The following is a 13,034-nucleotide window of genomic DNA, read 5'->3' as shown; positions in this document are numbered from 1 at the left end:
GCATCACAGTAACTCAGTAAAGGATATTATAACCATGAAAGGGGAATAAATGAGAAAAATCAAAATATGAATACAATACCTTCCTTGTGTTGGGTGACTCAATAATTGTGGATTTAGACTAATCTTGAGGGGTGCTTGGTATCCCAATATGTTAGTTCATCACTTTCCATCGTCTAAATTTATCTCTAGCCTACCAATAAACCATCATAATTGAAACAAATATCTTATAAGTATAATTTCTTTATTGATGTAAATAAGCACAAATTAGATATTATTTTTCTATTATGTAGTTTCTTAGATTTATTATACCTTGAACATGTTTTGCCAAGAAAAAATGAGACTAATATTACTTTCATTATTTTGTACTCACTCAAGTTTTATTTCACTTCTAATATATTTATTTTCATTTGCAAATCGTATGATTTGGATGCCAAATTAGGAGTATCATAGGGTTTTGGCCTCAATTAAAGTGACTAGCATGGTAACGACTCCATTAATCACATAAAATTGCATAACATAACCATAGAATGATTGAATCACATCTAATTATCCCTGAATCTGAATTTAACCATGACCAAAAACTTAATCACACAAATGTATATTTTTGTCTGAAGTGTAAATTAACAAGAAATTAAACCTGTCATGAACTTCAGTTATAAAACTTCAACCTTCCACATTTTTCATATTAATGTTAAGCATGCTCCTCAGATCCACGAAATGAACGGTTCAGATTGCGGGAAGATAGATAAAGATCTCCCTTATCCGAACAACACTAGTTTCTATTCTCTCCGCTGCGCTACTTCCCTCCATCTGAGCTGAAGAACAGTTCTTGTAGAAATCGGTAATGTCTGGGGTTCAAGGGTTATCATCTGCCGGGACGGCTTCTCTGAGGTCGTTCCATGTAAGATCAGGGACAGTTGTTGCGGGTGCAGGTAACCCAGTATCCTCTTTAAATTCCACATTGGATTTCTTTCTAATCCTTTTTAGTTCTATTTTCAATTCCGTTTGCATTATGTCGTGTAATCTTGATTTTATGCGTTAATTGTTGCGCGATTCCTCTTTTCTGGAGTGATAAATGGCGTGTGGGGTAGTAAATCTGAGTGTTTTCTGGTTATTCCTGATGGGTATTTCTTCCGTGGAATGAAAATGTAGTTGCGAGAGAGGGGGAAAACTGTTCTTTCTTTGATTTCAGTTCTGAGGTTTATGTAATTGTAAAAATATTATTTTTGGCGTGATTCTGTAGGACGAGTTTGCGTGCTTAGGAGGGTCATCCCGTTGAGGTCAGCCTGTAGTTATGTGAAGCTTCAGGAGGGGAAAATTGCGTTTTTGGGGAAGAACGGTTCATCCTTTCAAAGTGAACAAAGAAGGCGAGCTTCAATTTAAGATTTACTTCTTATTTTTCGGAATTATTCGACTGTTTTTCATATTTTCTGATATCGTGGAATGTTTCAGAACAGGGACCGTCAAATGTGCTACAATTGAAGAGATTGAGGCCGAGAAATCCTTGATAGAGAAAGACGCTGTATGAAAATACCAAAATTTTTTGAATAATTTCAGATTTGGCTGCTGGACCTCAGGTCCTTGTTCTTGTGTTTCAGAAGCAACGAATGGAGAAAGCTCTTGAATCAATGCGCGCTAGTTTCAATGCTGTGAGGACAGGAAGATCAAATCCGGCAATGCTTGATAGGATCGAAGTATGTGTGCCAAATTACGTTCTATGATTAATCTTCCACCATGATTGATTTTTTTGTACAAACGAGGCAGAAAGTTAGCTTCTATTCCTTGATTTCTTTTCGAGTTATATAATTTGCCTTTCAGGTCGACTATTATGGGAGTCCCGTAAACTTGAAGAGCATCGCACAGATCAGCACTCCGGATGCAAGTTCCTTGCTTGTTCAACCTTATGACAAGTCCAGGTAATGGTAGAATAATCTGAGTCAATATTTGGAGCATCATAACTTTGAATATGTTTGGAACGAACTAATAATTATGCTATTTTGTGAGGGTTTTTGAAGATCGACCTTGAATATGTTTGCAAGTTCCTTCCAAACATATTCAAAATTTTTTGAATATGTTTGGCACGAACTAATAAATATGGGCCAGAAGTGTTACGACTAGTCATCTGCATGTAGAATTTGCTATTGTGATGACGTTGACATGGTGGTCATCATCACTTGTCTCTAACAAGATGACAATAATGATGACAACAATGAAAATATTATCAATGTCATCATCATTATCTAAGCGCCAGGCAATGATGGCTGATAACAATTTGTCATTGTCCACTCGTCATCCTCAACAAGGACGAGAAACTCGAGGCAACAGGGACCAGCGAGAAGGCCGATGGTGGCAGCCATGTAATCAACAGACTGGCAAGAAGGGAAGTGGCGGTTGCTATAGTGCAGGGATGCGGACGGGACGATTTTTTCGTCCAGGGACGAAAAAATCGTCCCATCTGAGGATACGGACGAATTTTGGGACGAAAATTCGTCCCGGGGACCACCGGACGGGACGGTTTTCGTCCCGTGGGACGAAAAAACCGTCCTTCTGGAGGTCTCGGACGATGGACGGACGAATCTGGATGGAAAACCACCGGATTCACATCCGACGGTTGAGATGTTGCGATGTGGCCTCGCAATGACAATTTGCATCAAGTCCCTGTATTTTTAGGTGCGTGTGAATGGACACCCCTCAGAAATAATTGTACATATGTCCCTTTGCATTCTATCTCCTCAGTAATTCCCTAAAAAACTTGAAAAAAATCGATATTAATATATTAAAAATATTAAATGGGTTTTTTTCATCCGGGACGAGTTTTGGGACAAAAATTCATCCCGGGAGGACTGGACGGGACAAAAAACCGTCCCGGTATGACTGGACAGGATGGTTTTTTTATCGTTGGACGAAAAACCGTCCCGTCCTTTGTCCATCATCCACGTCGGGGACGATCCAGAACTATAGCGGTGGCAGTGAGAGACTTGGGTGGGAATGGAAACAGCAGAGACCAGCAATGGCAGGCAGAGGAGGTGGGTGGAGTGAAACGAGTCCTTCAATCATCACTGCCATCCACACTCATATCGACAAAGAAGACTAGGATAAAATCATCATTGTCATCTTAGCAGTGGACAATGATGTGGGCAATGGCGATAATGATTGACAATCATGCAATCACTGTTCTGCCACTCCCATTGTTCCCACTGTAGCCTTTTACACAAACCTTGATTTATCCTTGTATGGGGAAGGGAGAAGGAAGGGTTGAATGGAGGAAGGGATTGTACGGGGAGGAGCTGTCTGAAGACGTGACGAGGGGTTATTGATTGCACGGACAGGGATTGTCGAAAACTGGAAGAGAACCAATCCATCAGGAGGGATAAGATTTTAGGGGAGCTATTTGAAGATCCAGTGAGGTGATTGGGATAGGGGATTGCTGGACAGTTGAGGGGACGGGACCAAGAGGGGAAGGATCGAGACGGTGAGCTAAGCGGCAGATCTTACCTTGATTTCGGACTGCTCTCCCGAAGGAAGGGCTGCAAGTGTTTAAGCAACCTCACCTGAAACACTAAATGACTAAAATACCCCTAATGGGAAAAAATGCAAAAAATATCCTTGGGGTTATAAGATTGTATCAGCCTTCTCACTGCCATGGTAGTTGCCTATCTTGCTGGTTTGTTAATGACATCGTTGCCGCCACAGTTACCGTATCGAGTCTCTCATCACACTCATCACAAGCCGCCAGTTTCAGCAAAATATTTCTGCTAAATCTTGATGGTCGCAAAATTTCTTTTCTCCATGACGTTTTTCCTTTATCTCACTATTGATTTGTTCTCAGTTTAATCTCATTTTTGAAATATGTGAGGTCAGCTTGAAAATTATTGAGAAAGCAATCGTCAACTCCGATCTTGGTGTGACTCCAAGCAACGATGGAGAAGTGATACGTCTGAGCATTCCTCAGTTGACGGCTGAGAGAAGGAAGGTATCTACAGATATGGACCATTTAATTTTGCATCACTTAAAATATTTCTTTTAAAATGATTGAACATTGAAAATCTCACGCACTATATAGTCGGAAGTCGGTAAAGGTGGAGAAACGTCAAACGAAATCTCTGTTCCCTCGATAAAAGTTTCTTTTCTTAGAAAAAAATCACACGTAAATATGAGGGTATCACTAAAAGATGAGGGTATAAGCATAAGTACATTAAAAATAATGTTTTTCTGTATTTTTCAGTCCGTGAATTAAATTTCTTCTGATATTTTGTCCTCAGGAGCTCTCAAAAGTTGTTGCAAAACAAGCCGAAGAAGGAAAGGTAAATGCAAATCCTGTCAAACTGCCGCAACATTTCATGATTTATTGAATCTTGATAGGACAGAATAAGTATCATCCAAGAAGGGAACCTGCGATGAGGCCTACCCGCCTTGATTCTCTCATTATTCATATCTCTCTCTCTCTATCTATCTATCTCTTCTCGTGTCTACTTCCTCGTTGCACCTCTCTCTCTTTATTCATCCAAGAAAGGAACCTGCGATTAGTCCTCCCCCCCTGATTCTCTCAGTATTCATCTCATTCTCTCTCTCTCTCTATCTCTTATTGTGTCCACTTCCTTTTTGCGCCTCTTTCTCTCTCTATCTCTTCTCGTGCCCTCTTCTTTTTTGCACCACTCTTTCTCCCTGTTTCATTTTCTGAGAATCAAACATTTCCCAACCATTTATCCCTTCTCACAGGTTGCCATTAGAAACATAAGAAGGGACGCGCTCAAAGCTTATGAGAAGCTCGAAAAAGTGAGTCATCTCCAGTACCCCTAAACCAACTCTCATAAATAAAAAACTCAAAAAATATATTAAAAACCATAAAAACACAAACAAAAATTCTCCTCTTCTGAATTCACTTAAATAAAATTCAGGAGAAGAAGCTCTCGGAGGACAACGTCAAGGATTTGTCTAGCGATCTTCAGGTACCTATTTTTCTATCTCTGCATGATCACGGCCATCAAAATTGGATCCAACAGACTGAATTCGTCGCAGAAAGTGACGGATGATTACATGAAGAAGGTGGAGGCCCTCCAGAAGCAGAAAGAGAAGGTACAACATTTATCATTATTATTGGCATTTTCTGATTATTTATTTATTGGGTAATGTGGATTTTTAAAAGCCTTATAATTAAGCCTCACGATCTTCGGGGATGTGATAGTAAGATGGTTTGGGACAGTTTTCGTCTCGTCCTGCGTCCCATTTTTGTCGGGTCATCTGGAACCGTCTCGTCTGGGAACCATCCCACTGATAAACCGGGGCCCCGGAGATCTGGAACAGAAAATGGCGGATTTTATGAATCATAGAAGTTCTAAAATTTGAGAAAAAAATCATAAAATGGAATTATAGTGCATTCGTCCCGGGCCTATAGTTCAGGGATGCGGACAGGAAGATTTTTTCATCCCGGGGCGAAAAAATCGTCCCGTCCAAGGGTATGGACGAAATTCGGGACAAAAATTTGTTCCGGGGACCACCGGAGGGGACGGTTTCGTCCCGTGGGACGAAAAAAAGTCCGTCCAGAGGTCTCGGATGATGGACGGACGAATGTGGATGAAAAACTGCCGGATTCACATCCGACAGTTGAGATGTAGGCACATGGCCTTGCTTTGACAATTTGCATAAAAGTCCCTGTATTTTTTCATGCGTGGAAACTGACCCCGCTATGAAATAATTGTACATATGTCCTTTTGGATTCTCTCTCCTCCATGTCCCTAAAAAACTTAGAAAAATCTATTTTAATATATTAAAAATATCAAACGGTTTTTTTTTCATCTGGGACAAGGGACGGAACAGTTTTTTAGCCGGACGGGATGAAGATTCGTCCCGGGAGGACTGGACAGGGCGATTTTCGTACTGTCGGACGAAAATTCGTCCCGTCCTTCGTTCCTACACTGAATCTGGATGTCGGACGGGACGAAACTCGTACCGTCTCGTCCACCGTCCACATCTGGGATGATCCGGAACTATACCCGGGAGGAAAAAACTGTCCCATTTCCCCACTTCGCGCTGCACTTATAATGGGCCGGGCTTTTTTTGCAGGAGCTGCTATCGGTCTGAAACTGGTCGGGGGTTTCTCTCTCTAGGATCCCCTCTCCTGCTGGCACCTGTGTATATCTGCCAGAGTCGTCTCTCTCTCTCTCTCTCATCGTTGAACAGTCTCTCTCTATGGTTACTTGCTGAGAACGCCATTTTGGACGGGTCTTTTTTCTATTTTTCACGTGCTATTTTTTTCTCCTAGCAAATAGAAAAAAAAACAATTTCGGTTTTAAATATAAATAAATTTTGTGGGGCGCATCGAAAAACATCGCACGTGACTACTCCCACGTGGGGCAATCAATACAGTCAGGCCGTGACTGCCGCACGTGTGCGTTTTCACCTGAAAGTTAATCCGTGGATTCTCACGTCATGATTGCTGACTCAGCTTTGCGGGCCCCACCAAAATATCTTATGCCCGATACGGCCCATAACATTCGGATATCCGCCACGTAGACTTCCACGTGGCAGAAAACGGGGCCCACGGATTCACTTATTAGAACAATTTTTAACGAGTCCAACGTGGCGCGATCTGAGCCGTCGGATCTTACCGAGGGCGCCGCTAGACGACAAAAAGGCGGCGTGGCCGACGGAGACCGTACGGACGATGCAACCCTAATTACCGGAATCTGAGGAGCTGGCGCGATGGATTGACCCGACGGTCAGGATGATGCCACGCTGGCACCCGAGGATCTAGACGACGCAAATCGAGGAAACAATCGACGGACAGGATCGCTTGAATTCTCAACGGTTTCATCTCAGCCGTCGAAAGCTCAACACTGCGGAGGAATATCGGCGTGGGGGTAGTGTAAAAGGCAGTTCAGGTCAGATATCAGAGCTGCGAAGACAGACAAAGAAAGAGAGAGAGAGTTTTAGAGAGAGATAGAGAGAGATAGAGGAAGTTTTAGAGAGAGATAGAGAGAGAGAGCTAGAGAGAGAGACTGCGGATGATGCGTTCTGAGCTGATGCGCGTGAGGATTAGGGGAAGATGGACGGGAAGCGCGGGCTGTCGCGGCGAGGAAGATCAAGGAATAGCGGTTTGAGAAGCTCGCCAGGTTCTGATCCGATCGGCTTCTTTCTGGATCTGATTTCGATTTTGGTTCTGATTTTGGTTTTCATTGCTGTTTTTGGCTTCGATTTTGATTTTTCTGTTGTGTTTTTGGTTTTGATTTTGATTCTGTTGTTGTTTTTGGTTTCGATTTTTGATTTTATTGCTGTTTGTTTGGTTTTGATTTTGACTGTTGGTTTTGGTTTGTCTTGATTCAGAGGAGGAAGATCAAGATCAGCAGACTCTTTCGCCGCCGTCTTCATCGACGGCTCAGAATCATACGACGCGGAGGAGCTTGCCAGCAAGAACAGCCAAGTCACCCTCCGTCTGGCGGCCGTCTGATGAGATGATTTCCGTGTCCGTGCCTAGGAAAGCACGATCAGGTGGATTACTGAAGTTTCTGTTTTCTGAATCTCCCATCTTTTAACAATCTTTTGTTTCTTCTTTTTTTGATTCGTTCTTGCAGCCTATGCGAAAAGAGCAGATGAACATTGGGTTTCAACTTCTTCTCCTACTAGAGAGACCCCGGCGTCGTCATCTGGCGCTTCTCTGAGGAAGAAGATGGTTAGATTTGGGGATATTTTCTCCTTGATTGACTGTTGCAATCGAACCCGGTGCTCATCAGTTCAAGGGCTTTACTTTGTAGAAACTGGGTGAAGGAGGAAATGCCAAGTCTTCGGTTCAGGACATTGAGATTGAAGTCGCCGAGGTGCTCTACGGATTGACCAGGCAATTCCAAGAACCCTCGGATAAACAGAGAGATAAGGGCATGGATGGGCATAATTCTACCGTGCCGTCGCTGTCACCTATCGGTTGGTCGTCGTTTTAGTTGCTTATTTTTTTATAATTTCCCTGTCTTTCTTAATCGCCTAAGTTCTGGTGGATAATTATGCAGCGCCTAAGCGAAAGAGTCCAAGACCGGTTAAATCTGAAGAAGAAAACGGGGTTTCTTCTGCAGATAAGTCCCTCTCCGATCATCAATCACCAAAATCAGAGATGAACTCGTCGTTGTCACTGGTTGAGGAGACAAGGGAGGAAAGTGTCCATGTTTCTGATGTGAAAGAAGAAAAAAAGATAGCCTCTTCCACCATTAATGGCTCAAGGGAGAAATTTAAGATTGATCTCATGGCAAGTCTTTGAAATCACATAATATTTTTTGGAAGTTTTTCCCTTGTGGGTCTTAATTTAATCGACGCCATTGTCTTTTCCAGGCCGCTCCAGCCAAGTCTTCATCATCGGGGGAAACAAATCCTTCTGCGGATGTATGTCCTATCTCGGGCCATCTTGAAGCCCATTCGAGCCCAATTAAGGGTTCAAAGGTGGGGGCGGGTGAGTCCAGGACAGAACATTCGCTTGATGTTGTCACAAAAGAAAGAGACACCGTCGTTGTACAGAAGATGCAGGATCCGGATTCCGGACCCAAATCAGAGAAAACAAGTAAGAAAACTTTTTTTTGAATTAATATTTTCTTAAAATTCTCGAACCCAATCGGCACAATTGTATCAATAATCTTCATTTTCATCTTCCCAGTTTCACAAACATCGCCGGCTGTCTCCATTTTCACCCCCGCTTCACAACAATCACCCCACAAAACTGTGCAGGTATTTATAGATTCGCTCTTTGTTGATTTCTTTACTTGGTTGAGATTATATATATATATATATATTTTGATGCATTTGGCTGGTCCTTTGTTGCAGCTCCGACCAAAGAACTGCGCCACGCATTGCTTTATAGCCAAGAATATTCAGTGCCATCAACAAATTGCCCGGCTGGGCCCTCTTGGGACGAGTACAGCAGCTAGCCCAGCGCCAATCTATGGCGAGAATGCGAGTAACCCAAGCTCTTTCTCTTCCCCATTCCCTCACTTAAGAAAGGAGAAGTGCTCATCGTCTTCGGCATCTGCCCAGGCCGATGAAGCCTCCCAAAAGAAGCAACTTCCACCGCAGCAGCCTTCTTCCCAAATGGTATGACACTTCTCCTCGTTAGCTTACTCCGATAATTGGACTACTTCTCTAACCCAAGTGAGAATCTCTCTCTCCAGCCCGGTCGGGCATTGGCATTCCCTCTGAACCAGCCGTCCCTGTCGCCTGCTCTGGCTCCCGCAAAGTCGACCAACCCTAATTCGCCATCCCCTGCGCAATCATCAGCTCCAAACAATGCCGGGATCGGCTTCAATTACTCTAATCTGTCCCATGGCGAAGCCCAATACATAATGCTACAGAAAGCAGGGTACCCATTCCCTCTTCCGGCGGGCTACCGAGGGGGCGGGACTCATGCCCATCCACTGCCCTTCTTAAACGGCTATCTTCATCCTTCTCAACTTCAACCCCAGCCCAAGAATCCCAACCCCATAGGGAGCGATTCGTCTTCAGCAGATGGGCAAGCTCGGACCCTGAATCTGATTCCTTGCACGACGATGAGCGGCCCTCGTGCCACGTCGACCCAGGCTGCTCCTCAGAGCGCAATTGAATTCTACCAGAGGCAAGTTCAACTGGCGGACCAGCAGCGGCTACGGTTGCAACAGCAACAGCAGCAGCAGCAGCAGCAGTTCCAGCGTGAGCAACGGCAGTTAGAGCAGCAGCTGCTGGGACACCGAGGGAAGATAAATTCTGGGACACAGAGCAAGCTGCCGCCGGCCCCGGCCCCGACGACAGTGGCGGCGGCGATGCGCAAGTTTCCCAGTCCGATACAGCAATCAGCGCAATGGAGGAGCAGCTCCAGGCCGACTCCGGCTCAGCCTTCTTCGTCTTCGTCTTCGGGGAGGGTTGCGGCGGCGGTGGCGGCGCCGGCAATTCTAGGGCCGAGGCAATTGGGGCCGGCGGCGAAGGGCCAGCAGGATCTGCAGCATAGTCTTCCTCCCCAGGGTCATCTCTTCTTCTCCAATTCTTATTACCAGAGGGCGCCGCCGGAGTTGCACCAGGCAAGCACCCAGGCGGCCGCCATTAGAGGCCTGCCGCCTCCCAGCTTGCTCCAGGCTGCCCACTTCGCGTCTACTTCTGGTGCGCACTCGCTCTTGTCTGCACCTTACCACCCTTTGTCCTCCCTCAAGCCCGCCGAGCAGAGGCCCACCAGTGGTAATTCTCTCTCTACCTCCCTCCCTGTCCTTTCTCTCTCTTCCCCTCTCTCCTGTGACTCTCTCTTTTTCTCTCTGTGCCCCTCCCTGTCCTTCTTTCTCTCTCTTCCAGTCCACCCTGTAACTCTCTCTTTTTCTCTCTGTTCCCCTCCCTTCCTGTCCTTCTTTCTCTCTCTTCCCCTCCCTTCACTCTCTTTTTCACTCGCTTCCCCTCCCTTCCTGTCCTTTCTCTCTCTTCCGCTCCCTTCCTGTCCTTTCTCTCTTTTCCCCTCCCTTCCTGTCACTCTCTTTTTCACACTCTTCCCCTCCCTTCCTGTCCTTTCTCTCTCTTCCGCTCCCTTCCGGTCCTTTCTCTCTCTTCCCCTCCCTTCCTGTCACTCTCTTTTTCACACTCTTCCCCTCCCTTCCTGTCCTTTCTCTCTCTTCCGCTCCCTTCCGGTCCTTTCTCTCTCTTCCCCTCCCTTCCTGTCACTCTCTTTTTCCCTCTCTTCCCCTCCCTTCCTGTCCTTTCTCTCTCTTCCGCTCCCTTCCGGTCCTTTCTCTCTCTTCCCCTCCCTTCCTGTACTTCTTTCTCTCTCTTCCCCTCCCTTCCTGTACTTCTTTCTCTCTCTCGTCCCCTCCCTTCCTGTACTTCTTTCTCTCTCTTCCCCTCCCTTCTTGTCCTTTCTCTCTCTTCCCCTCCCTTCCTGTCCTTTCTCTCTCTTCTCCGCCCTCACTATAACTCTCTCTTTTTCTTTCTCTTCCCCTCCCTGTCCTTCTTTCTCTCTCTTCCCCTCCCTCACTGTAACTCTCTCTTTTTCTCTCTGTTCCCCTCCCTTCCTGTCCTTTCTCTCTCTTCCCCTCCCTTCCTGTTCTTTCTCTCTGTTCCCCTCCCTTCCTGTCCTTTCTCTCTCTTCCCCTCCCTCCCTGTGACTCTTTTTCTCACTGTTCCCCTCTCTCCCTGTCCTTGTCTCTCTCTAGATATGACTATCTCTCGATATATTTTATGACTGTCTCTTTCTCTATCTAACTGGCTATCTCAATCTACATCTCTTTCCCTCTCTATAGTCTCTATCTCTATCCCTATGTATATATAGCTGTCTCTCTCTCTCTGCATCTCTCTTTCCCTCTCTCTATGTTAATGTGTCTCTGCCTCTCTCTGTGCAGGGAAATAATCGGAGAGTGGGCCGATTGATCTTGAGAAGAAACGGAGGGGAGAGGAGGGCGGTAGCAGCTGGGGCAGAAAAATCCAAAGTTTTTTTCATCTTGCGTGGGGATTGGTGGACATAACGTTTCTGGCAGTAAAGGATCCGCGCGGTCCTCCCCCCCCCCCACTTGGTTCTCCTGCTCTCTCATTGGTCGGCGACGAGGCTACCCACATACGGCCCCCCACATCCCGGTTCTTTCTCTCACTTCCCTCTTTTCCTTCTCTCTTCTCTCTCTTCTCTCTCTTCTCTCTCCTTACCCCTCTTCTCTCTCTTCATCTTACCCTCTTCTCTCTCCTCACCCTCCTCTCTCTCTTCACTCTCCTCACCCTCTTCTCTCTCTCTTCTCTCTCTTCACCCTCTTTTCTATCTTCATCCTCTTCACCCACTTTTCTATCTTCACTCTCTTCTGTCCCTTCGTTGCCGTCCGTCTTTCATCTACCTCTGTCACCGTCGGTTTCCATTGCTTTTTGCTTCTCTCTCTTCTGGGTCACGAAGACAAGTCTGTCCCTGTCTCTCTCTCTCTCTCATCGTTGTCGCTAGGCCCATTACTAGATCTCCCGTCTCTGTCTCTTTCTGTCGCTTTCTTTCTCTGTCTACAGTATTCTTCTCTCTTGTTCGTTGGGTCTGGATTTCTTTGTTTCTCTCTCTCTCTCTCTTTCTTTGTCTTCCTGTCGCTTTCTTTCTCTCTCTAGGGCCCTCTGTACAGTCTTCTTCTCAGTTGTCCATTGGGTCGGCGACTGGATTTCCAGTCGCTTTCTTTTCAAGTATCAGTTCCTGTCTCCTTGTCATTGCCGTGATGGACTCTTTTCAAATCTCTTTCTCCCTGCCCCCCTCTTTCTCTCTCTCTCTCTCTCTCCTCTTTCTCTTTCTATTTTTTTTTCTCTTTCTCTCCCCTCGTTCTCTTTTCACTCTCTTTCTTCTCTCTCTCTCTCTCTCTCTCTCTCTCCTTTCACTCTCTCTCTCTCTCTCTCTCTCTCTCTCTCTCCTTTCACTCTCTCTCCTCTCTCTCTCTCTCTCCTTTCACTCTCTCTTCTCTCTTATTAGTCTCTCTCTTCCTCTCTCTCTCTCTCTCTCTCTCTTGTTCTCTCTCTTTCACTCTCTCTCTTTCTCTCTCTCCTTTCCTCTCACTCTCTTCTCTTTCTTCTCTCTCCTCTCTTCTGTTCCCTCTCTTAGTTCTCTCTATCATCTCCTGTCTCTCCTCTCTCTCTCTAGACATCCAAAGTCAAATGAAATATAAGATATTTAATGTCTCCTTGGGCCCAGCACAAGAGATACATCTCCCTTTGAGACCCACTTCACCCCATTACGATATTTTGGATTATTTAATAACTTAAATAAAGGTTAACTCTTCCAACACATAGTTTATTCACCTTTCCTTGATATGGTATTAGTAGAAAAAGATAACAGTTGTTTACATTATACAAATTTATTAAAATAAGTATGTTATCAAAGTCCAATAAAATGTTATCCTCTTAAGCAAACTGCACAAGGGAGAAAGAGATAATTGTACGGGTGGATGGAGATGTTACACGATAAAAGCAAGAACTATATTAGGAAAAAATGGTTGACCATCAATTGATGTGGATTTGTCCTTTCATTTTATTCTTTCAATTTTTAATATTGTGGATGGTTTGTCCCTGAATCTCCCCATTCCTTTTTTATTAACCAA

The 13,034-nt window shown here is 45.0% G+C and overlaps 2 protein-coding genes across 2 annotated transcripts; both read left to right on the top strand.

Moving 5' to 3' along the window:
• The first annotated feature begins 772 nt into the window (after nt 1-772).
• On the top strand, nt 773-6,256 carry RRF (ribosome recycling factor, chloroplast precursor). The gene is made up of 11 exons (XM_078579478.1): nt 773-932; nt 1,244-1,367; nt 1,453-1,522; nt 1,599-1,694; nt 1,819-1,916; nt 3,862-3,973; nt 4,263-4,304; nt 4,720-4,776; nt 4,899-4,949; nt 5,020-5,076; nt 6,064-6,256. Exons 1-11 carry the CDS (start codon nt 845-847, stop codon nt 6,079-6,081), a joined length of 813 nt encoding a protein of 270 aa, XP_078435604.1. The 5' UTR covers nt 773-844; the 3' UTR covers nt 6,082-6,256.
• A 625-nt stretch (nt 6,257-6,881) lies between these two features.
• On the top strand, nt 6,882-12,615 carry LOC144706496 (protein TIME FOR COFFEE-like). Its single transcript, XM_078579477.1, has 10 exons — nt 6,882-7,112; nt 7,324-7,488; nt 7,572-7,669; nt 7,752-7,917; nt 8,001-8,233; nt 8,317-8,542; nt 8,636-8,706; nt 8,803-9,069; nt 9,147-10,179; nt 11,325-12,615. The coding sequence occupies exons 1-10, from the start codon at nt 7,046-7,048 to the stop codon at nt 11,330-11,332; spliced, it is 2,334 nt and encodes a 777-aa protein (XP_078435603.1). The 5' UTR covers nt 6,882-7,045; the 3' UTR covers nt 11,333-12,615.
• Nucleotides 12,616-13,034: the final 419 nt, after the last annotated feature.

Source organism: Wolffia australiana, chromosome 8, assembly GCF_029677425.1.
Source record: "Wolffia australiana isolate 7733 chromosome 8, ASM2967742v1".
NCBI classification, from domain to species: Eukaryota; Viridiplantae; Streptophyta; class Magnoliopsida; order Alismatales; family Araceae; genus Wolffia; species Wolffia australiana.
Note: the sequence above shows the minus strand (reverse complement) of the source record. Positions and strands in the feature narration are given on the sequence as shown.

Coding starts and splice junctions, on each gene's coding strand:
- RRF (XM_078579478.1), top strand. CDS start 845: ATGTCTGGGGTTCAAGGGTTATCATCTGCCGGGACGGCTTCTCTGAGG. Junction 1,368..1,452: donor TTTCAAAGTGAACAAAGAAG/GCGAGCTTCAAT, acceptor GGAATGTTTCAG/AACAGGGACCGTCAAATGTG. Junction 4,777..4,898: donor CTTATGAGAAGCTCGAAAAA/GTGAGTCATCTC, acceptor AATAAAATTCAG/GAGAAGAAGCTCTCGGAGGA.
- LOC144706496 (XM_078579477.1), top strand. CDS start 7,046: ATGGACGGGAAGCGCGGGCTGTCGCGGCGAGGAAGATCAAGGAATAGC. Junction 7,113..7,323: donor CGGTTTGAGAAGCTCGCCAG/GTTCTGATCCGA, acceptor GTCTTGATTCAG/AGGAGGAAGATCAAGATCAG. Junction 8,234..8,316: donor AATTTAAGATTGATCTCATG/GCAAGTCTTTGA, acceptor TGTCTTTTCCAG/GCCGCTCCAGCCAAGTCTTC.